At 31.4% G+C, this 25526-nt stretch overlaps 1 protein-coding gene across 2 annotated transcripts in view; it reads right to left on the bottom strand.

Annotated features, from left to right (window-relative positions):
- LOC111635826 (zinc finger CCHC domain-containing protein 8 homolog) overlaps positions 1-21909 on the bottom strand; it is a 34447-nt gene extending 12538 nt beyond the window's left edge. The window contains exons 1-6 of one of the 2 annotated variants that reach the window (XM_023380937.1): positions 16734-17327; positions 15213-15278; positions 9319-9400; positions 1486-1583; positions 756-830; positions 246-359 (exon numbers count right to left, since the gene is read on the bottom strand). In XM_023380937.1, coding sequence (XP_023236705.1) covers positions 246-359; positions 756-830; positions 1486-1583; positions 9319-9400; positions 15213-15278; positions 16734-16804 — 506 coding nt within the window. In that variant the 5' untranslated portion in view covers positions 16805-17327. Of the gene's footprint in view, positions 1-245; positions 360-755; positions 831-1485; positions 1584-9318; positions 9401-15212; positions 15316-16733; positions 17328-21629 lie in introns of those variants that run through there. The other variant, XM_023380931.1, reaches the window with a different exon arrangement.
- Positions 21910-25526: the final 3617 nt, after the last annotated feature.

Raw genomic sequence — 25526 nt, forward strand, 5'->3', positions numbered from 1 at the left:
TTTACTTCAAGTACCACATATATATAAATCATATTGCAAAAAATACTACATATCTAAATATTTTATCTTTATTAATTTTTATTCTTTTCAATTTATAATCATTGTATTTTTTTCTTGTTCTACTGTTTTTGTATTACTTTATTGAAATTTGTTTTAATATTTATTTAAGGGGAAAGCACTTATTGTCTTTGTGACATCGCCTGTAAAATTAGATTAATAAATACATAAATGCTAAAAGTACTTACTTTGTTCGATTTTGAGAAAACATTTTCCTATTAAGATATATTTTTTTACGATCTAGTTTTTCTGTACATTTATTTACAGTATGATTTCCAAGACAATTAAAACAAGTGACCAAACTAGAAAAGAAAATGAAACGTTATGTTTAAAATAAAGAGTGAACAAAATTGAGAAATATGTAAAATTATTTTTGTATAACCAACAATACAATTCTGCTTTTATTCAAGACTTGTTAATGGTCTTTTCAGTCTTCTATTTATATACAATGATTCACAAAAGTGATCAGGCACTTTTCTGACTCAGCTAATTTATACTAATAATTTTGAAATAAAAGTAATATTAAACAAAACTTTGTTATTTTCTTTACTGAAATTAAATTAACTATATATTTTCCAATTATGTTGCCAATAAAAGCAAAAAGTATAAAATCCACAATACAAAATTTATCAGATATNTTAAATTTATATATATTTTTAAATTTATTTTATATTTATTGAAAACAATCAAATACTTACTTTGTTCTTTTTGTCTCTGTTTCTTCAAATGAAACATTTTCTGAACTTACATCTTCAACATAATTTTTATCATAACTAAAAGTTAAGGTCAATCAACAAACATCAATTAATATTTCAAAATCATATATTAATTCATTTTTATGTTGTTCTTAAAAATTTTTAACTGCATGATTAATGCATTTACATTATTTTCTAATAATGTATTAAAAAATATAATTTCAATGATACTATGAAGCAAGCATATTCAAGATTTCATAAATCTGAAGAGTTCATGCATTAAGGAGATCGTCCAGCCCAACAATGGTCCAATCCGAAGCAGAGTCAGTAGCTTGCATTCAGATCTGTCTCCAGATGGGATCCCTGTGAGATATGTCCCGCTTTGCTGACCCCCTCTGGAAAAACCAAACTTTGTCCAAGCGGAAGGCAAAATTGTTTTGTCTCCGCCAAGCAACAGGCCTACATGACATTAGTATACGTAGTGTTGGCATATTTACAAAAAGTCCCTAAAATATATCAAATATTGCTAAATTCCTTTTCTGCTACTGTCCCAATTAAGCATTTAAATTATGTATAAGTTTTAGTTTAGTTTCCATTCTTTGAGATTTGGCCCAGAAAAGCAACTGCCTCAATTAAACATAATTGACTATACTAAAACTAATAAATAAACAACTTTTAATATCAAAAGGAAAAAATTATATATATATATAAAATTTAATACGTTAAAGGATACACAGGGATATCCCAAGATGACGGTGATTTCGTCACATTGTCTTCTACAGGGCAGACATCTAAGCAGAAGTTCTGATACAACTGAACTTGGTTTCTTTCCTTTACAAAAATCAAATATAAAAATTTCTAAATAGTTTGATATAAAATATGTAGAATATAAAATATATTCATATTAATTAAAGTAATGACATCTTAATCAAGCTATAATTTTATTACACAAATTTGACTTTATAGCATTTTCTAACATCAAAAGAAAGAAATGAAATAGACTATACGCTTTGCATAATGGGTGCGTTCGTTAATAGCGGTCACTCTGCGTCTCCGCTACTACGGGAGTGCGTTGCTGTTTGTAGGCATTTAGGAACGACGGTGAAAGAAAGAAAGATGGCGGCGCCCTCACTATCGATAATATCATGATGGAAGAATCTATAATTCTAAAATATGAGCTTTTAAAGGCAAAAGAAGAGTCCCAATTGTAAAATTTAACCATAAAATGGATTATTTGTTAAGAGCATTCAAAATAGCTACGAAAAAAAATTCGAAAAGACACTTACATCATCGCGTACACTAACTTGCGCTTTCACAACTTCTAAATTTTCATTCCTAAATCCACATAATGGGCCCCGAAACGAAACTATCTGAGCCATGGAGGACGCCATGTTGCTTTCCACTGTAAACTACTGCTACAAGCGGCCGTTTTTGCCGTTCGACGGCGCGCACTCCGACCGGAATTTAGGAACGCGTTCCGCAGGAATTTTTAAACGCTCGCGCGGAGTTACGCGGAGGAATAAAAGAACGCACCCAATAAGCAAAGTTATAAAACTAACTAGATCTAAAGTAATTGAAAAATAACTTATTTAATTAATACCATTCTTAAAAATTACGGTTTTCCCATCAAGCGAAGTTCACAAAAATAGATTCTGTATTATGTCAATCTATAACTTTTTGAAATAAAGTACTGTATAAAATTGCCGCGTTGACTTGTAGCCGTATCGGTTTCGATACGGCTGAATAAGCAAACCAATGGCATAGTCCGTTTCATTTAAAACGGATCATATCATTGGTTTGCTTATCCACCCGTATTAATTAACACCGCTTTACTACTCAACAAGGCCATTGTTCTGCGACAAACAAACGTTTTTTTTTTCGCAAAACAAAACAATTTGTTGCCAGATTGGACGATTTCACGGCGGAAATTTAGACAATTCTTTTAAAGAGATTCTTGATACGCTTCTCGTTTTATAATTTCATTATTATTAGTTATTATTACATTTATTAATTAATTAAAAGCATTTTCTGTGTGACGTGCAATTACATCAATGTACAGTATAGCTAAGCTAATGTAAAGCCAAGAAAAAATACAGCAAAAAATACTGAGAATGAGAAATACAGTAATACCCCGACTTACGCGAACCCGGAGTTACGCGATTTTCAAATCTCGTCGATTCGTCTTTTGTTTGAGCGCCACGCAACTCTTGATTATTCACTCCCCCACACTATTGTTCAGCTTACGTGTTCGGACGTGTCGCGCGGAATCGACGCATAGCTACAATTTATTTTGTGTAATTTATTTCTGTTTGTTATATCTAGGGAGACTCGAGAGACTCTATGTGATGATTTCTTGTAACCCTGAACGTAATGTAACGTAATGAACGTAAATGTTCTCGTTAATCTTATCTCGCCTTTTGAACCAAAAGGCGAGATAAGATTAACGAGAACATTTATTAGCTTACATACATCCGACTTGGATTTTACACAAAAGGCATCTGCAATCGTGAACAATTGACGAAAAAAGTATACATTTATCAGATAATAAACAAAGACTCATTTTGTAAACAATTTACCTTTTGTATATACAACTGACAAGATTACCTTTCAAATTATAAACAGACTCGATCCCAAGCGGTCTTTTGATCGTCGGACATACAAAAGAAATGAACAGATGGCGCCTAACTTAAGCGCGGTTTACAATAACGAATATGATTAATCTTAACACTCTACTATGTCATCCAAACGAAGTAGAACTGATTCTTCTGCATCAAACAAGAAAAGAAAAACTTTATCTTTGGAATGTAAAGTTAACATTATTAAAGACTTCGATACAAAAATGAAAATTTGTGAATTGGCAAAGAAGTTTGATCTACCGGAATCGACGGTCAGAACAATTATAAAAGGTAAAGAAAAAATTCTCGAAGCTGTAAAAAATGCTCAATCTTTAAATTCAAGCATCATTCGTAAACGTCACGGTATTATCGCTGAGATGGAAACAATGTTAAAATTATGGTGTGATAATCAAGTAAATGTGAAAAATTGTATAATAATATAGTTTGTTATACATATGTATTATCTAAGATTTTATTAAACATTTTTTTCTAAATTATTGTTTTCTTTAGTCTCCGGCCCCAATTAAAAATAATTTGTATGTATTTATATGCAAAATTATACCCCGACTTACGTGGTTATCGCTCGGTCCCACCTATCGCGTAAGTTCGGGGTATGACTGTACTACTGTAAGTGTAAAAAATTTAATTTACAATAATCTTTCCGTTAATAAAATTAAAAACACACGAAAAGCAATGAAAGAATGTCGACTCAAAAAGTTATTTTCAGAAGCGTTTTTATACTGAGCGGGATTTTTAACTCACCACTCGGTAGAGTTAAAAGAATCGACCCAGTGGACACTTAAGACCTGTTTAGCAAACCCATTGTGGATTCGGCTAGGACAACAATGGGGCCCGGTGACGAGGAGCGGAACCCGATATATACGGACTGACCATTCCCGAAAAATTCTTGGGTTTTCGACCCGCCCGGATTCGATTCCGGGTTCCCCAAAGCGGTAGGCTGCCACTCTAATCGCTCGGCTATTTGGCCGTCTACTGGGCGGCAGTAAGTTCAATAGCCGGAATGACGGAGAGCCACTACATCAAGAGCGAAATTGGCCATATTTTCGCTTCTATTTTAAATGAAATTAAACAGTAAAACAGATGCAATAGGATTAGCGTACGTTAGATGAGCTTCAAAATAATGTATGAAACTAAATTTAATTCATACTCAAGTTCCTTAACGAATTGGAAATTATTTTACTTTACCATATTCTAGAGAGAGGCTCTTGATCGAAGATGCAATCTCTCTACTAAAGATGGTTTCAAATGATTTGCGACAGCGGTTTGTGATGCAAAAAAGCGAACTGTATTTTGAGACAAAACCAACAGGAAAATGCTGCTACAAATAGGGCGCGATAGTTTACCATATCACAATTCTCACGAGGCATCGGCCAGATGACCAAGCAGTGTATGTATGCCTTCCGCTCTGGTGACCTGGACACGAATCCGAAAAACCCCTGGAAATTTTCGGGATCTCGGTTATGTCGAGTCCATTCCTCACTACTAGGCCACCCCATTGTGCGTCTGCCAAATCTATGATGGGCTTGATTAAAATAAACCTTACAAGTATTATACCTGTCCTATACCGATTTTGTGAATTTTGGCACAAAAGCAATGTCTGATATGACAATGCGACCATCCAAACCGTTTCATTCTATGGACCATAATGAGCAAGTAATGAATAAATAAATGTAGACTTTTTCATGGCAGACGAGTTAGTAGTTTGGTCACGCTGGCATTGATCTGTCTAAGAGCAGCAGCAGCAAGAGATCGATGACGTGATTGTTATCCATAACGTGATATTGTATTACGCATTAAAATACCAACACAGTTGTTATTTGGAAAAAAGAGTAGTTTAATATTAACCATGATTAAATTTTTAAATATCACGACTCGTTTTCACATTAGTTCAAATTGAGAAATAAAACAAACCAGTGAATCAATAGTCATTTCATGCGGCAAGCTTATTTTAATTATTATCCCAATCAGGATGGCATCTAGTATATTCCCAACAGTAATTATTTTTGGTGATTACATTAATATTAATATACTTTACTCGGAAAATGGAAAAGCGGTGCAAAAATAATAATGGCTTTCAATCCATAAATGGTACACACACAAGCACTTGCTACACTGGGCACATTTTATACTATTTTGATCTCAATCCACAGCATCACAGACAAGACTGTCACTCTCTGTAAATGTGAAGCACACTTCATTGACACTGAGGAATCTCTCTATCAGTCGGAATACTGTGAGTACGAATCATGTTTGAAAATGTCAGCAGATAATTGAAAGTGCAAGAGAGATTGCAACTTGATTAACACCTTTTGTGTATGTTCCAATTGTCATCGTTGTGCACCCCTTTAGTTTTGGGGAATACCTCTAGTCCTGTAAGAATTCCTCTAGCAAGGTATTTTAACTGCCGATGAAAGGTGGTGTTAAGAGGTTGCACCAGAGAGGTAGGTTTCTGGTACAATTTTTAAAGTAATTTCTGATGTATTAATACTAGCAGTTTGACCTAAGAATTTTGTATATGAATCCATACTTGAGTGTCCTCCTCATGAATCTATCACAAGGAAACTTTTCTTTAAGTTTGGGACTATAGTAGAACCTGTTTAAGAAGTTCTTGCATAAGTCGTCCAAATTTTTCAGTCCAATTTACATTGTGTGTTAAAATTTTCTGCATAACAAGTTTCCGTGCAAGTTTTTCCCATATAAGAAATTCAAAAATGTCTGTGAAATCAACGATATTTTACCCACTTAAGAAGTTTCAGTTGGAGACAAATTGTAATTTTTTTCTCACCATAACTTTACCACTTAAAAAAATGGCAAAGTTTTAATAAAGTTACTCCAGATAATCACCATATAAGTTGCAGCTCGTTGCATCATTTGCCAAACCTCATTTAGCATTAAATGCGATGGAATTAAAGCATTTACAAGGTATGCTGATTGCGAGAAGCATCTCATTTACCTTAAGCCTGGTCATTGTGTCATTCAAGGAAGCAGTTTCCAAAGATGGCAACCTAATGCTGGCATGCATATCCACATATAAATGGATAATTTTCAGGTTTTTTTTAGAAAGATTGATTCTGGATTTCCTTATCATTTTCCATTCTTAAGGTACATTTATTAATTAATGAATGTACCATGCTCATAATGTAAATCATTAACTGTTCTAAACTGAAATAAACTTTAGAAAGTACTGTACTTGAAAGAATTGGAATCGGGAGAAATTTTTGATATCGTCCATCACTAGTTGTTTTAGATTTGTGCATTTTTTTCAAAACATTAGCATTAAATGCATAAGTCCAAGCAAATTAATGTTTAAAAAAAGTAAAAATTAAAATAAGTTTTATTTAACACAGTGATGTCATACACATTATTTCAACCTCAGTGGCATGCAGTGACATTTGATGATAGGGAAGCTGTGCCAACCCTGGATAGAATCATTGAAAGCATTATACGATATTTTGGTGTATAGCATCCATGAGCTAAACCGCGAGGTTAGTGCTCTGTAAAGTGCATAAGCTAATGCCTGTAATCTGGCTGCTTTACACCATTGAAATATTTTTGCCATGGAAGCTATCTTGTATTCGACAATACAGAGCTTCCATTGGGAATACGCATATTCAAATATACAATAGCAATTGTATCATTGTTTTTCACATGTATAGAAATTTGTAATAAAATACATAATGCTGTTATAATAAAATATTAATTTTAATTAATTCAAAGTACGTTAAAATATGAAAATAATTGCACAATATGTATTTCTATTTTAGAAAATACAAGGGAAGTGGTGCTTCCACAGCTTCCATGGACAGCACACTGCTGTTCAACCTGTAGTTCTTATTTGAATACATTGTCTCTGGCTACTGTTGATTGCCCACCAGTGGCCAAGTGGTCTTCATACCCTGAACACTGGGAGTTCAGTTGTGGGTTCATGCCTTGCTCAAACGGGTTGGCCATGTGGAGTTTTCCAGTTTTTTTCCACGACTGTAACGCCTAAATAGGGGCCAGTTTTCCTTAAAAAGACCTCCCGGAAGGCATCCCCCATGCAGATCGTCCAAGTGTTGCATTGCCATAACTAAACTAAACTAAAAAACAAACTGGCCACTGTTGGTCTACTGGATTCACAGGTGATGTGCAACCTCTAAGATAAATATTTTGCATGTTTGGTAAATACAAGTGTTAATTGCAATGTAATTCTACTTTTTCTTTCTTTCATAACTTGGATCTGCCTTTGCACCTGATTTTTGTATTTCTTGTGGTCTTTTAGCAATTTCAACTGCGTAAGACAACACAAAATCTATTATATGTAAGAATCTTATACCATAATCCAAAAACATGAAGCACAAAGATAATTTTGTGTTTAAAAACACTTAAATGCCTTTCATAGGTTATACTTTGTCTTATAATTTATATGAATATGTAAAAATAGCTATTGAACCAGTGGCATTGATATTACAAGAGAGAAAGAACTGATGTTAATTTAATATTGGTTCTTTATCTCTCTATTTTTGTAAAATTACAAAATGTACAATTGCCACCAACTTACTTTCTTGCATTTCACATTTTAAAACATTCTTTTTCCATAAATGTTAGAATCTAATTTTTGATGCTTTTTACCTGACAGAATGCAAGCATTAATTTCCATTACCTTCTGACTAGATGTAACATTGTGGATTATCATTATAGTCATGTGACTTGTGCATTTTTTTTGTTTGAAAATATACATAGCAACATTTTCCACTTAAGGCTTTAGAAAGAAGTTCTACAATTATTTTCATTTTTTTCCTTTAGTAAAACTTAATCTATGCAAGTCCAGGATAAAGTAGTATATGTAAACTGAAATTGTTAAAAAGTAGACTTGTGCTGCTTTGCACAATGGTCTTCACATATTGAATCTACTATTGCCATATTCCGTACTGTAAGATATTTACACAGATGATGTTAGTTAGTATTAGCATTGTAGCAAAAGCACACATTATTCTCTGCTGGAATAAGAATCCTATGATGTTACAAGCCTAAAAATTTTCTTCCAAATAACTTATAAACATATAAAATTTTTAATGAAAAAATTTTAAATCATTTTTTTTTATTAATTGTAATGTTTATAAATGTAAAATAATAAAGCAGTAAAAATTTGTAAAAAAAAAGACAAAGCACATAATGTCTAAAAAATTTTAAAAATAAATTAGTTCCAATTAATTAAAGAAGCAAAATTCAAAATTAAATTATACATTTTAGATTAAGTTTAATTATTCAATTAATGAAAACTGTACTATAAGAGACTCATAAAATATTAAGAAATTATTATATAGGGATCTAATAATATCCAAAGCAATAGATTACAGAGAAATCTAGGCCTATTTGGAGATAATTAATATAATTCACTTATGCTTTTCAATACTGTACTGTCATTTTAATTTATAAGATTTTAAAGTATAGAAGAGCATCAATTATCCGAATCAATTGGGGAGTGCGGTTGTTTAGAAAATAAATTTTTTGAATAACCTATTATAGACGAAAAAATATATTAACCTATCCCATGTCGAAATTCATTCATTCAAATCCCGGCATGTCCGTAAGTACCCTCTCACGGTCACGCCAGTGCTGCCAGCTAAAACATGCACACCAACAAAAATAATATTGGAGTAGCCCAAGACAACCAAATATTGCAGCACCACATCACTAGCGGAAATTTAAATTTGCCAAATGGAAAGCTTTTGGTTAATTGACATTTCGGTTGATCGACATTCGGATAATCAATGCTCTACTGTATTCACTACATAAAGAAAGATATTCATTTAAGTAGAATTTATTAATATTTTAATATCATAAAGATCAATTATATTTCATATAACTTGTATTGCAACTGTTTTCTCTTAAAATTTACCTAAAAAAATAAAAGATTTTAATTTAAAAATAAAAAAAAATTTTCTTACTTTTTCATCAAACTGGATAAGTGCATCATCCTCTTTTGATAAAAGATCCCTCAAAAATTTTTCTACTTCATGTCTATATTTTCTATAAATCATAGTAGAGGATACAATTTAAGTATTTAATTAATTATAGTTTTAACTATGTTAAATTCATAAAATTTTTCAAGATAAATACAAAATATTAATAAATTCAATTGATGAAATATGTGCTACTCAATTTAATTTCACAGTCTTGTTAATTACAATTTTTGATAATATTGGTAAAAAGTTTAGTTATATTCTGTAAGTTACCAAAATTAACATTTCAACAAATTTTTTTGTCAAATTTACAATAAGTAAAAAAATTATATATAAAGGGCATCCACTTAAAGAAACAACATAACAATGTTTTTTTTTAGCAATACAGTAGTCACACATTTATTAATTATTTCTTTTTTACAAACATTCATAGATTCTAATTCATTTAAAACAGATCTTGCTATTTCTTGCTACAAAAAATTAAAATTGCATTCTGTAATTAGAATTTTTACTTGCAAAAGAAACTGTTCCCTACAGAATCATAAAGAAATTATTGAAATTTATGGAGACAAGTCAATTTTACAAACAACAGATATTAATGTGGTGTTCTCAGTTTGAAGGCAGACGCATAAGTTTGAATGAGAAATGGAAGGCAAAAAACTTCATTCACATATCTGAACATTAAATGTGTGGAAACAATGTTACAGGCTAAGTTGAAGGAGATACCTGGAAGCCTATAACAGTGTTCTGCAACCGGTGTGCTGTCACATGGTGAAAGGTGTGACGTGAACTTTTACATATTCTGTTAATTTCAAGTTTTATTTATACATTTTTATCACAGTTTTTGTGTTTCTTAAGCTTGTATTTCATTCTCTGCCGCAGCACTGATTAAATAAGATGATGATTGTATATTCTTTATTACAAGCCATGCATTTTTATATATTCTAAGAAATTATATGTAAAATAAATTTGCTCACAGGTGTTGATATCTTTTAATAACAATAATAATAGGCTAGTGGCATTACGTAATTCTATTAATAGTATCATATCATACGTTTTTGAGGGGAATAACATTTTGGTGTGCTGTGTTGAGTCATGGGTGTGCCGCAAATAGAAAAAGGTTGCAGAACACTGGCCTAGAATACTGAAGTCAACTTTTCATAAAATTATTCACAAAGTTCTTGTATAATGAAAACTGTGTGCCTACTGGGTTCCAAAACAGCTCACTGAAAACCATAAATAATGCCAAATGGGAGTCATTTTGCAAAATTTTCTGCATTACTTCAAAGAAGAAAATTTTCTGGAGGACATAGTGACTAGAGAAGAGACCAGGATGCATTACTCGACCTGAGTGTAAGAGAGATTCCATAAATTAGCACCAGTCAACCTGAACATTGTCCAAACCTGCTGAAAAGTTTAAACAAATTTTGTTTAAACTTTTCAGCAACTTTTTTACCAGGAAAATCATGGCAAGTATTTTTTGGGACAACAAATAAATTTTCCTAGTCTATTTTTTAGAGAAAGGAAAAATAATTAATGCATCTCATTATTAAGAGACACTATATAAACTTCAATATTCCACCAGACAGAAAACATATGGAAAGCTGTGACAAAAACAGGTATACTTGCTGCACAAATAATACAATTCCCCATACTGCCCATCAGACTGGCTAAAAAAGTATGGATAGAAAATAATAGACCATCCTACATAGTCTAGACTTATCACTCTCTGATTTTTACCTTTATGAGTCACTTAAGGAACTTCTGGTGACTTATACCTCTCAAAAGATTAAGAAGCTAAAAATGGAGTCATGGATTTTTTCAAATTTTTTACAGAAAGGAATTTTTGCCTTTTCTCCCACTCAAAAAAGCATTTAGAAAAGGATGACAACTATGTAGAAAAATAGCTTAGATTGTATACTTTCAAATGCCTATTTAATGCATTAATGTAATTTGTTAATAAATTGTTATGAAAGATTATACCTTACTTTTGAGACATGCCTCATATCTGTATGCCATTACCATATATCCTTAATTCTTTATTTACAAAAATATTCTCACTCTTTGAAATAGCTGTTATAGATTTATATTAGAATTTTATTAATATAGTGGGTGATTGGTTAATGAACAAATCAGATAACAAACACTTTTGCAAAAGATTTTTATGATCAGACAATGAACACATGTTCAGATAACAAACACTTCACTGAACAAACATAAAAAGAAGCGACAGAAAATAACGAATACCGATTGATTTTCCCTTGTCTTCGGGTAACAATTCAAAACCTTTCAGAGTGCGGGAGACGTCAACATTGACGCTCACCTGATACTGATCGGATAGTGTTTCCCTGAACTTTGAAACTCTCCATTGTAATTCCAGCTTTTTGTATACTTTTCTGACAAATAATTTTTTATAGTCTTAGCGAGACTGTCAGGCACTCCATAAGTTTTGCATCAGTTTTTATTTTCTAAAGGTGAGAGTTTAACTGTCCTATTGGGTATTCGTTAACATTTTAACACCAAAATTTCAAATTACATTCAGACCTCACATTTACATAATTCTTTCATGCACTAGTGATTTCTGTTCTCTGAATTTTTGTGAGTGCTTTTCTGAACTTTTTATTTCAAACAGAAACTGATAATATTATGGAGCATAAAAAGAGTGGAGTGTCAAGAACCGTGCTCACCATAGAAACCAAGCAAGAGATAATAGTCAAAGTAGACACTGGGCAGATGTCTGATGTTGCTAGGCAGTATGGCTTGAACAGGTCTACAGTAGGACAATCTTATCTAAGAAAGATATAATCAAGAAGACTCAGAGAGCTAAAGGAGTAACAAAAATCATATCTGAGAAACAAAGATATTCCATCCATGAAAAAATGGAGATTGCTTTTAATTTGGATAAAAGAAAAGGAAATGAAAAAAGATATAACTAGTATGACTATCATTCAAGAGAAAGCTAGAGAAATTTTTGAAGAACTGAAGAAAAACTCCACATTCGTCACAAGGAGATAGAATTCAAAGCTACTACTGGATGGTTTTTAAAGTTTAGAAGGAGAACTGGCATTAAACATGTGGTAATTCACAGTGAGTCTGCTAGTGCAAATAAAGAAGCTGAGAAGTTCTGTCTCAAATTTAAAGAATTTGTTAAAAAAGAAGGATATTGTCCACAACAAATTTTCAATTGTGATGAAACTGATTTATTTTGGAAGTGCATGCCAAACTGTACCTACATTACGAAAGAAGAGAAAAATATTCCTGGGCATAAACCCTTGAAAGACCAATTGACATTACTTTTGGGAGCTAATGCTAGCGGTGATATTAAGCTTATCCCACTTCTTGTCTATCACTCTGAGAACCCTAGAGCATTCAAAAAATTCCATAATTAAAGAAAAACTGCCAGTGATGTGGAGATCAAATAAAAGGGCATGGGTCACGCAGGCTCTTTTCAAAGAATGGCTGTTTGAAGTTTGTGCTCCAAGTATCAAGGATTCAGACCAATGACATGCCATTAAAAGCACTGTTGCTATTGGACAATGCACCAGGACACCCAAAGACTTTGAAGATAATTTACTGGAAGCTTTCCCTGGCTGACAGTTCAGTTTCTACCTCTGAATACCACTTTGTTGATTCAACCAATGGATCAAGAGGTTATTGCAGATTTCAAGAAATTGTACATTCGAGCACTGTTTCATCGATGTTTTGAAGCATGCCAGTTCTCCTCAACAATGACATTAAAAACGTTTTGGAAAGAAAAATTTGATATTCTTGAAGATATACGGCTCATTCAAAAGGCATGGTCAGGAGTCACTCAACAACAGTTAAATTCTGCTTGGTGAAAGCTGTGTCCCTCCTGCATTCAGGGAGAGAGAGAGAGAGAGATGATGTTCCTGAAATTATAGATGAAATTGTGACAACTGCTAGAGATCTGGAATTGAAAGTGAATAAAGATGACATTGAAGAGCTCATAATGGAATCTGAAACTGATCTGACGACAGAAGAACTCCAAAAACGCTTAAATGAAGAACACCAAGAAACTCAGCAAGATGTGTTTTCTGCTGAAAAAGAGGAAGATGAAAAAGGATCAATGCAAACATCTGCTATTAAAGATCTTTTGAAGAAGTGGGAGATGTCAGAACAACGGTCTTAGAATGGCATCCAAACCAAGTTGAGGTTAATAGGCTTGGGGATCTCTATGACGGCAATGCTATTAATTACTTCTGAAAAATCCTGAAGAAGAGAGAAAAGCAATTAACATTGGACACATTTTTTAACCCCTACAAACGGAAAAAACATGACTAATAAAAATGCAAGACTGTGTATATATGTATTTTTATTATTACGTATAAATAAACATAGTAAGAAAGTATATATTTTTTATTTTTTGGAGTCTTCAGAACGAATTAATCAAATTCCCATAAAAACCTATGGTAAATCGATAATCGGTTAACAAACAATTTGAATAATGAACAAAGTCTTGGAACAGATTATGTTCATTAACTGATCACCCACTGTATATTATTATTTATTTCATCAGTAAAACTCTTATTTCTATATCAAAGACACAAAACTATTATTTTAGTTCTTTTTTATACTAATAAAAACCAATCTCTGACCTTTATCAAAAATGATAACAGTCAAAATTTGATTCAATACAAAACAATATGAAATTAATTCACTATTCATATTGAATTAATACCAGGACTGTGGAGTTGTGTAAAAATCTACTGACTCTGACTAGGAGCGGACTTCTTACCAAAATAGACCTGGAAATTCTGATGTCATCATATGATCTCAGAATAAAAGATTTAATAAATAAAATTCTAATAAAGATTGGAATAAAAAAGTTTCTTCCTTCTAAGATAAAAGACTACTCTAAGTAATGACACAGTCAATATATAAATATGTATTTGATAATTTTTCTTTCCTGGCTGTTATATACAACAGAGGGAAAGTGTAGCGATCAGTAAAAAAAAAACGACCCTCCTAAATTTTTACATTTTTGGACTCAGGACACTTTGAAATGTCAAGATATGCAAATGATTCAGTTTTTTTCTGTATGTATGGATGTTAGACTGTGTATGCAGGGAGTGATTTTGTTCATCCTGTTTGAAGTCTTATTAATAACTTTTGTGGTTTTTAAATCAGAGTCAGATGGTTTAACACAGGAATTATTAAGCTTCAAAGTGGTTGAACTAAATTGTGCCTCCATACACATTCCTACATCTCAGATGAGAACATCTTAACAGGTTTTACTGTACTATTATAAAATGACAAAAAGCTTAATTTTAAGGGTAGAGATGGTATAAAAAAAATTGTGAATGCTCATAAAGAGTAAAATAGTCATTAAGTCTGACCACACTGGAGATATGACACATGACTCCTTCTATGTCTCCATTCTGTCTATCTTTAAGAACCAAAATTTAATAGCATTATTGCCCCTTTATACACGAGCTACTGTGCCAAATTTAGTTTCTTAAACTTTATGCATTTTGAGATATTGTTTAATATCTCAGAACAGAGAATAAAGAAATTAAACAAATTAGATGCCAACACACACACACAAATTTTCTCATTTAACATTTTTTGGGTTCAGGAGGTCTCCAAATGTATAAACTTGCAAAAAACTTGGAGGGTCAAATTTCACATGATTCCAATACTTTTCTGTTTTTATATACATAATTTTTATTTACATAACAAGTTGGGAAGTAAAAAGGAGTCCAAGTTGACAGATTTTCTCAATATATTAATTAAAATTTAGTATTAAAATACAAAATATCTAAAAACAGAATAATGAAAATATAATCTGAATTAATAGATACTTGATACTTACACTATAAAAATTAAAATGATACTAAATTAAATGAAACTGTACTTACTTAGCAAGAACATTATTCTTAAAAGATATCTGTATTGCAGAAGAATCATTTGGTACCTTCTTCCTACTGATCAAATTATTTATTTGATTTTTTAATTTAACATATAATTCTTATTAAGAAAAATAAATTTATTTATTATTGGTAACAAATTTAATAAAAATTTTATTTAATGTGCTAATTTAAAATACTACAAATTTAAAACAATTGCTGAATCAAATAAATTTATATTACCACTCCTATTAATAATTACTTAATTGGTATTTAAATATTAATAGTAGCAGTAACATAGCCCAATTTTATCCAGCAATCATTTGGATTTAATATAATTATTGGGTTTTGAGGCATTTATGTAAATACTCAGATATTCACATGTACTTAACTATATTAAAAATTAAATTCTTTCTTTTAATTTAAAAATTAAATTCTAGTTAATAAAATAAATTAATATTTTATTTTATTAACTAAAAACATGGAAAAATTAAAATCTAAATAAAATAATAATACTGTGAATTGAAATTATATACAGTAGAAGTTCAGTAAATCTAGTATCCAATAATCCACAAGTGTCCACAAATGCGTGTTATGCTGAATTATTATTCAGCATAACACGCATTCCATAAATCGGAATTTGTTAACATGTGTTAACAATCCTGGGCAGAAATACAGGACATGTTCCAGAAAGTAATTATTACAGTGAAATTCTGTTAACCTGGTATCCAGTATGCCAGCAAATCAGATAAGCCGGCATGTCAAGCTTATTGTTCAGGGAGTTATTGCTGCATGTAGTTAAGATTTTCCTGTAAAAGCATTCAACACATGCAGTTCTTGGAAAGGGAGTATTTAGTTCTCCTTTTACAGATGAGAAATGTCAAGATGACAATATACTGTGTTAGTCAAAACAGTTAACTTGTGCATGATTATTCTAAAGACTTTTCCAAAGACATTAATTCATGGATTTGGTATGAAAAAACAAAAATATTCACATCACTTAGAATCAATAATTATCATGAAAACAGCTATAATATATTCATGCTCATGTTGTTGATAATTAGAGTTTATCTGTATTTATATGCAATAAAAGTGTACAAAGCACAAAGTAAGAATAGTGTGTTCTTGTTTCAAACTAACCAAGGGTAGAAATAGTCTGAAAAAATTGATTCGGCATTTTAAACAATCATAAAAGGCAGATTTGTATACACAAAGATATGTAAAATTGTGACCAGGGGATTAAAAAAACAGGAAAACTTCCACCATCCAATAAGGTGGCATATTCAATAACCTGGCACTGCATTAGTCTTAACAATTCAGGGTTTTAACAGTGTCACTGTATGTGCATATGAATCATTGTGACTTTTAACTTCATGCAATAACATGTTAATGTTATTGCATAAAGTTCAATCTTCACACAGTATAATCATGAACTGTATTATCTTCAGATTGATTAAACACTATGTGTAAACAAATTAGAAGTATACAGATTGCACTGGTATAAAATGTACATTCAGATTGGATGTAACTTACTAAATTTTACAAAAATATAGAATGTCTGGTGATCCAGCATTTTTTATGTTCTTGTTCCATTCTGGTCCCATAGGTGCTAGAATATACAAGGTGTTTGAGAAAGATCTATATTAATTAATATAAAATTTCCTTAAAATAAATGGTCTATTGAAATGTAGTTTATGGTAAAAAAAAACATTAACTCAAAAAGTTTTTATTACAAAAATTAAAACAAATGCTGAAGATGTTTTCTGTATATTCAATGATCCTCAACATAAACTTCTTCAGTTGCATGAAGAATGTCCAACTGATAACTGATTCATGGCCAAGTTTACTTATTTACAACTAAATAGCAGAATGAAGATATAAGATATGATCTTGCTTATACAGTTTTTTGTTTTTTCAAGCTTTACCAATTACTAATGCAACATTACTAGACAGCGGACATATAGGCCCTTAAAAGTGGAGTTTTAGACGCTAAAATAATCTCTTAAATTGTGTCGTTTAGGCTTTATAAACAAAAAATAAGCAGTCAAAATTTGCACAATAAACAATTAATGTATTTATCGGGACAATGAATTTTTTATTCAACATATATATTCCAAACAAAAATGAATGTATTCAGAATGATGCAAACACAAAATTAGACAAACAATTATCTTTACATTTTTTATTCGCTCTGTTTCCCATAGTTAGCTTCATAATATATTACAAGAACTTTTTCCAAATTTTCAATAGAAAAGTTGCAACGTTTGTCACTGAGAATTAATTTATATGCAGAGAAAGAGCATATAATCCGTCCTCTTCAGTAGATGTGGAACACATCTACTGAAGATGACTGACAATATTTCAACCTTGGAAGAAGAAGAACTGGGAATTCACTTTCAGTTTTGCTCTTCTTTCCTGCAAAATATCAGCCACAATAAACAAGCACTTTAATCCAAGTCTCTTTTGAAGCACTGCTTTCAACTCTTTCTTCACTATTTTTTGCAGCAGTGCATGATGCATCACAAAGTTTCTGGTTTGCTCTGTTGAAGAGATCACTTAGTTCATATATAGGTTTCCCACTATTTTCAAGAGCAGTAATAGTATCTGCAATGAATGTGAAATAACACTTGATGTACATCAACTTGTTCTGAACATAAATGTCATTCAAAATTTTCTTGACTTTAGTTACACAAACTGCACTGTCGCTAAAGTGGCCAGAAGTTTTTGATATCAAAGAAATGTTCACTGTAGTAGTTAGTACAAAATCTTAGCCATGTATATGCTAAGGGAAAAATAGGCATTTGCCTAAAATCCACTGTCTAAAAATGACAAATAAAGCATCTCTAACGCTATATTTATTAAATAAAAGTATTTATTTTAAAATATTTCATATAGTTTTAATTTTATTACTATAAAATTGCATCAGGGGGTGTAATTTATTTCTGTTATTATTGCATTCTAATTTTTTATGCTTGGGATATGCATTCACTGGGACTTATATTTAAGTAATCAATAATAATAAAAAAATGAATTTGTCTGATTGCATTTTCAGGAAAAAAATGAAACTTAAACAGTTTAATTTAAGAATTAAAGTAAACCTTTACAGAAAATGAAATGAAAAATTAATAAAAACTTTTTAAAAATATGAAAACAGACTAAACTTTGTGTTTTAGGCAAAAATAGGCAGCAACATTAAAATAAGCATTTTTAGGCATTATAAAATACCACCGTTTTGGTCTAAATGTTAGTGAAAAGTGTTCATACAAAATCTTAGCCATGTATATGCCAAGAAAAAATATAGGCATTTGCCTAAAATCCACTATGGCATTTGACTGAAAGCATAGGACCTGCTGACTATAGGACCTTTTACTCATGCAGTGATATTCAATTGCTGATATTTCTCATTGATAGATTTGAATAAACATGATTTTTACTTGTATTTGTACTGATAAGTTTGAACTATTCAAAAGTAGTTGAATATCTGTTCTGTTCATAGTTTTTAATATTCATTTCTTTCATTAAATGATTATTATTGCTGTTACTTTAGAATTCAAGATCTCATAAAATTACATAAATAGAAAGGAAATGAATTATGGTTATGAATGCAACTATCCTTTCATATTATTAACATTTACAAGTGAGATGTCTGAGAATGTAAAAAATTTATATTGTAATCTGTTGTAAGAATTTGGTTATTAAAACACAATAAAACTATTTCATTATTAAATTTAGGTCCTTTTAGCCCAAAAGTTATTATATAGGATAGTTTCACTGAGTTTAAATAACTAGATAGATTATAATGATGGTTAAGCTAGGATAGTAAAGATCTCTTTCATAAACAGCAGTATTATAGTGGTACATATATAACTATAAAAATGTTGAGATTAAACAAGAAGAACTAATTGCATAATTAATAATGAATAAATGTATTGGGTTTTTCAGAAAGTAATTTTGTTTTTTTACCACCAGAGGAATTAGTTGTATTTTTACTTGCCAATTTCATTTTAAACCATATCATCATTATATATTTTTACAGCTGACATTTCAAGGCTTATTTGTAAAAAAAATTTGTTTGGTTCTGTGCAATTGTTTTTTTTTTTGATGTCTTATCAAATATGGAAAATTGAAAGCAGCATTTTTGGCATATTTTGCTTTTTTATTACCAAAAACAAAAATGCTGTTCAAGCAAGAAAAAAATCGTGTGACATGTATGGAGATGATGTGTTGACAGAATGACTGTGCCAAAACTGGTTCACAAAATTTCGTTCTGGCAATTTCGATATTGAGGATGCACCACATTCTGGAAGGCCAGTTCAAGCTGATGAAGAGAAAATAAAAGGTACTGATTGAAGCAAACCACCAAATAACAACACGAGAAATCACTAAGAGATTGAATTTGTCAAATTGAACTGTTTATGATCAGTTGAAACAACTTGGTTTCATTTTAAAACTCAATACAGTAATGCCTCGACTCACACTACCCCGACTTACGTGAACCCAGAGTTACGCGATTTTCAAATCTCGCCAATTTGTCTTTTGTTTGAGCACCACGCAACTCTTGATTACTCACTCCCCCCACACTATTGTTCAGCTTACACGTTCCTCACTCCCCCCACACTATTGTTCAGCTTACACGTTCCTCACTCCCCCCACACTATTGTTCAGCTTACATGTTCAGACATGTCGTGCGGAATCAATGCATAGCTACAATTTATTTTGTGTTATTTATTTCTGTGTTTGTTATATCTACAGAGACTTGAGAAACTCTACTATGTCATCCAAACGAAGTAGAACTGATTCTTCTGCATCAAACAAGAAAACAAAAACTTTATCTTTGGAATGTAAAGTTAACATTATTAAAGACTTTGATACAAAAATGAAAATTTGTGAATTGGCAAAGAAGTTTGATCTACCGGAATCGATGGTCAGAACAATTATAAAAGGTAAAGAAAAAATTCTCGAAGCTGCGAAAAATGCTCAATCTTTAAATTCAAGCATCATTCGTAAACGTCACAGTATTATCACTGAGATGGAAACAATTAAAATTATGGTGTAATAATCAAGTAAATGTGAAAAATTGTGTAATAATATAATTTGTTATACATATGTATTATCTTAAGATTTTATTAAACATTTTTTTCTAAATTATTGCTTTCTTTAGTCTCCAGCCTCAATTAAAAATTATTTGTATGTATTTATATGCGAAATCATACCCCGACTTACGCGATTATTGCTCGGTCCCACCTATCGCATAAGTTTGGGGTATTACTGTATATGGATTTCACATGTTCTTAAAGAAAGAGATGCCCTCTTTGATAGGATTTTAAGAGAATTTTTTTTTTTCAGATTCTACCACACAATTCCACAATTGATTTGAAAATGTACTGCCATCAAATGGACATATTGAGTGATACCATCAAACAGAAAAGGCCAGAATTGATCAACTTAAAAGGGGTAGTGTTTCATCATGATAATGCCAGATCTGACACAAATTTATTAATTTGTCAGAAACTGTTACAGCTTGGATGGGATATGCTACCACACCCACCATATTCAGCAGATCTAGCACCCTTGAATTATTACTTGTTCCAATCTTTACAAAATTTTTTAAACAATAAAACATTCACTTCAAATGAGGATGTCAAAAATGACTTCGATCAGTTTTTTGTAACCAAAGATCAAAACTTTTATGAACGTGGAATCATGCTACTATCAGAAAGATGGCAAAAGATATTTGACCAAAATGGTCAATATATAATTCAATAAAATATTTATATATTACAAAAATTTTTTTTTGTGAAAAAAAAACAATGAATTACTTTTCAAACAGCCCAATATGTACTGTACAAAGACAATTTGTACAATAAATCTCAGTTTTAACAGAATTCAATCAATAAAATTACTTTTGGCATAACCAATTAAGATAAACAACTAAAATTTACAGGATAAAAACAATATTTATGTTACTTTTAATCTAAAGGGTGCCTTTTTCTTTTAAAATTGACACATTAGAATTCGTAAGCAGCATTAATATTGGTTTGTAATTTTTAATTATTATATCTACTTAATAATGAAAATCAATCACGTATTACTAATTTATAATTTAATTAACTTTAAATTATGATCAAATGTTTATGATCTATTGTTACATCTGAATAACAATTTATATGAAATTTCATTAGAACAAAATTTTTCTGTGCATTATATTTATTTTACTGCACTTAAGTTAAGTTGTAGGACAGACGAAAGGATAAAAATTTTGAAATAAATATACGAATTTTACCATAAGTAGATTTATATGCGAAATGGGGGAACCTCCAATTACTCGAATCACTAAACTCGCGTGTGTATAGCAAATATAGAAAGTTTCGTTTTTAATTTATATTTTGTTTGTATCACTTAAAAATGTTTTCAACTACAAAAGGATATTTTCTTCTCGTAGTAATTCCAATTCTTTTTGTAATTTTTCATCTAAACAGTTGCGAGTCGATAACTGTTTTTCGGGCTGTTCGTCGTAAGAATTGTCACTTCCGACAGAATCGATAACAACTAAATATTCCGCAGATTCCTGAATTAAGAGTTCAGAATTTGATTTATCGTCAACATTTTCCACCTCCTTCGAACATGTCCCATCGTCGATCTCTGTTCTGGCTTTCGCCATTTTGAATTCAACCTTTTATAAGGGAAACGTGTTGCCAACTCACAACATACGGTACGTCATTAATCCAGCATATTAGCTACAATTATTTTTAATTATTACAAAATCGCATTATACTAAACTGATTTAAAAAATTCTCAAATAATATATAACGAAAGTAGTAAGTTGGTTACGGTAATAGAATGAAGACTATTTTAAAAGTTTATCAGATTATTCTATACTGTTAACTTTTTCATACCGTAATTATTAGCGAGGTTGTGGCCGAAGTTTTCATCTGTAAAACGTGAACGTCGAACGTCGAGCGCCGCTATCTTGTAAGCGGCGCTCGACGTCCGACGTTAACGTTTCAGAGATGAAAACTTCGGCTGCAACCTCGCTAATGTTCGCTTTTTCCCCANTCATCTGTAAAACGTGAACGTCGAACGTCGAGCGCAGCTATCTTGTAAGCGGCGCCCGACGTTCGACGTTCACCTTTTACAGATGAAAACTTCGGCCGCAACCTCTCTATTAAAATTCGATACTGAGAAGAATATTTAGTTTTTCTCTAATTGCTCTTGTTATCTTATAATTGAAAAGACTTCCGACACTTGAAAACTCATTTAACTCTCCATCCTGTGGTCATCGAGATCTTTTTTTCCATAACCATTGTAGGTTCTGTAGAGCCGCAATGGCGTCGGCGGGTGGTCCCCCATAGCGGTAGACTGATGCCTTAGTCGCCCTGTCCAACCGGCTATCAAGGAGAAATAACAATAGCATACGGGATGCTGTTGTTTACGCCAGTAGTTTGAATATGAAGCAATCATACAGAATCAAAGTTTGAAAATATAAAAATGAGTCTTAACTAATATGTTTTATTTTTTTGGAATTGAATTATTGGATGTCCATAATTCGCCTATTTCGACAATTTACGAAAAATTAGTTATGCTTTATGATAACTTTTATAAAAATGTAAATGTAGAGAAAAACTATAAAAAACAAAGTTATTTCCAAAAACCCTCAAAGAAAAAATACTGCTGTATTCAATATAATTACTTTAAAAGTTACGGGAATAATCTTTAAATATTAATTTTTTGTATATCTAATTGTTTTTAATATCCTCTTCATAAAATTAATAGTATAAAATAGAAATCACTCAGCAGAAAAATGATAAAATAGTGTCTCAATTCCTCTTATTAAAAGAATTGCGACACTATTTCATTATTATCCTTCAAATAAGAAGAATTGAGACTATATTTTTCAAAACAAGTTTCATACTATGCTCTCTGGAAAAAAGGCGTCTACAGAAAGAATCCAGGATTAGGAGGAGCAGTTGCTTCTTCTGAGATTTTCTTTTATCTTCTTTGATTTTTTCGAAGAACACTTTTGTAAAGCACAGTTATTATGCAAGAATTAATTTACTATAATAGGCATTATATCGAAGTAACTATAGTAGGATTCGACTAAATGGCCCTTCTAATTTTAAGTCGTATTTGATAGCTATACTACTCGAAATATTCTACGTCTTTTTAGGATAGTTATAGTTTTCTCTTGTTTTAGGTGCATGCTTATTATTCGAAATTGTTCCTTAAACAGATTTGTGAATAACAGATATTAATGTGAATAAGAATTCACATTATATCTGTTATTCACAAATCTGTTTAAGGAACAATTTTTGTGAATCAATTGGTTAATTAGTTCAGGGCTTCTTAAGAAGCTCTGAATTAGTTGATCTAAGCTTAGGCCTATATACTTGCTGAGATAAAATCTTGAGGGATTCGTTGCTACAAGACAAACGGATTTCAAGAAAACTGGAGTCATTCGAATTTTATGAGTATAATTATAAAACTATACTGTATATTGTTAGAAATAAATTTGATATATTTGTTACCGCTAAAGCTCGAAATCCGTTAATGTGCGCATTACCTAGCTAATCTGCAGATTAACTAGGGTGATCCGTTAAAGCTGCGAAAATTATTCCATTTCTCAAATTACCTAGGTAATGTTCAGATTATCTAGGTAATCTGCAAATTACCTACTAGGCACTCGGTAAAGTGAAAATAAGATTTTTGCTGGAACAACAGCAACGTTTCTGTACGCTTAAATTAACATAATGTTATTTATTTAATTTTCAATATCTAAAGAATCAAGTTAATACAATCAACAAATTAGTTGATTGAATCAATCATCAATCAATTAAAAAAACTTTAATACAAAAATCAAACGGTTTAAAATATTACTACAATTAGGGAAATGAATTTGCAAAACATATGATAAAATTGTACTTACTTATTAGTGCAATCTAAAGATTGGTGACACTTTGAATTACGTAGCAATTGGTTTTTGCGACAAGCACGCCTATTTGTGGTACATTTAGATTTGCAGTCACATTTTCTGAAACCCTGCCCAGTACCAAGGGATTGTTTTATTGCTGTTTGACGTAAAGATATTTCTACAGCAGGGACATCCATCTTCTTTCGTTAAAAATCTCTCTTTGCAAACACTGAATTCAGATTTTGCATACAATTGTTTTAAAATACCTGTTTTAGTATCAAGTTTATAAAAGCCATCCTCTGTTTTACTAAGAACCACAGCTAAAATTGAACGTGCATCAGTTTTTGCTCTGTCTTCTTCGGGTACTTTAATTCTCACAGCGAAACCTTCATCGACGTTTGGGTGCTTTGCATTAGAAACTGCTAACATTTTCTTTGCTTGCTTTTCTAAACATTTCTTGGCTTCATCACGCTGTATTTTCTGATCCATATTCTTTTTACAGATGATGCACAATACATTCTTACCATACCCTTCCTCTTTAGGATCTACTTCACCACAAACTGCGTGAACAAACATATTACACGATTTACACTTGTGAGCACTTGATGCTGCTTTTGAGCAAACAATACAGACTATGTCTTGTATAGTGCTCTTTACAGGCTCCGTACGAAACTGTGATGGCGATTCTGCTGAAGTTGAGAGTAACTCAGTGATGACTTCTTCAACTTGCAGAGGCGATTCCTTGGAGGTGCAGGGTAACTGAATATTCTTCGTGACTGCATCATCAATCAACGGTATAGAAGGCAGTTTAAGATTACTATCGGTAAATTCTTGTATTTCTATAGGTGATTCTGTAGAAGCGGGGGATAACGGAATGTCCTCTTGAGTAAGATTTGACTGTGATCTCATAATCACAGTCTCTTGTGAATCTTCTAATTTTTCAAGGTCTTCTTCAGTTTTTATCGAATGTCAAACAATTCTCCGGCATGGACAAACTTTTTCAAACCTTTCTCGCGCATCTGACAACGGCTCAATGAGTTTTTCACAGCCTCGTACAGTCAACACATCACACCTTTGAATTATTTGATAATCTCGAGATGATTCTTTCTTCTTGGAAACTTTTATTTGCTTTACATCTTCAATTATGGAATCATACTTTGGTTTGTTATTAAAACACTACGTATTATATTTTAAATCTTCGCTAAAGAGGTTTGCGAAGAATCTTTTCTTGATTTTACTCACCAATTCGGTGCTTGCTTGCATTCTAGGATTTAAATTTATCTACGTAAAAAGAAGGAGTGGGGAAAGGAAGTGAAAGAAACAAACTTTTGAACTTTAACGATACGGAAGCCGTTAATGTGCAGATTACCTAGATACTCTGCAAATTACCTAGGTAATTTGAGAAATTGAACAATTTT

This window comes from Centruroides sculpturatus, unplaced genomic scaffold, assembly GCF_000671375.1.
Source record: "Centruroides sculpturatus isolate CEXI.00-Female unplaced genomic scaffold, Cexi_2.0 scaffold37, whole genome shotgun sequence".
NCBI lineage: Eukaryota > Metazoa > Arthropoda > Arachnida > Scorpiones > Buthidae > Centruroides > Centruroides sculpturatus.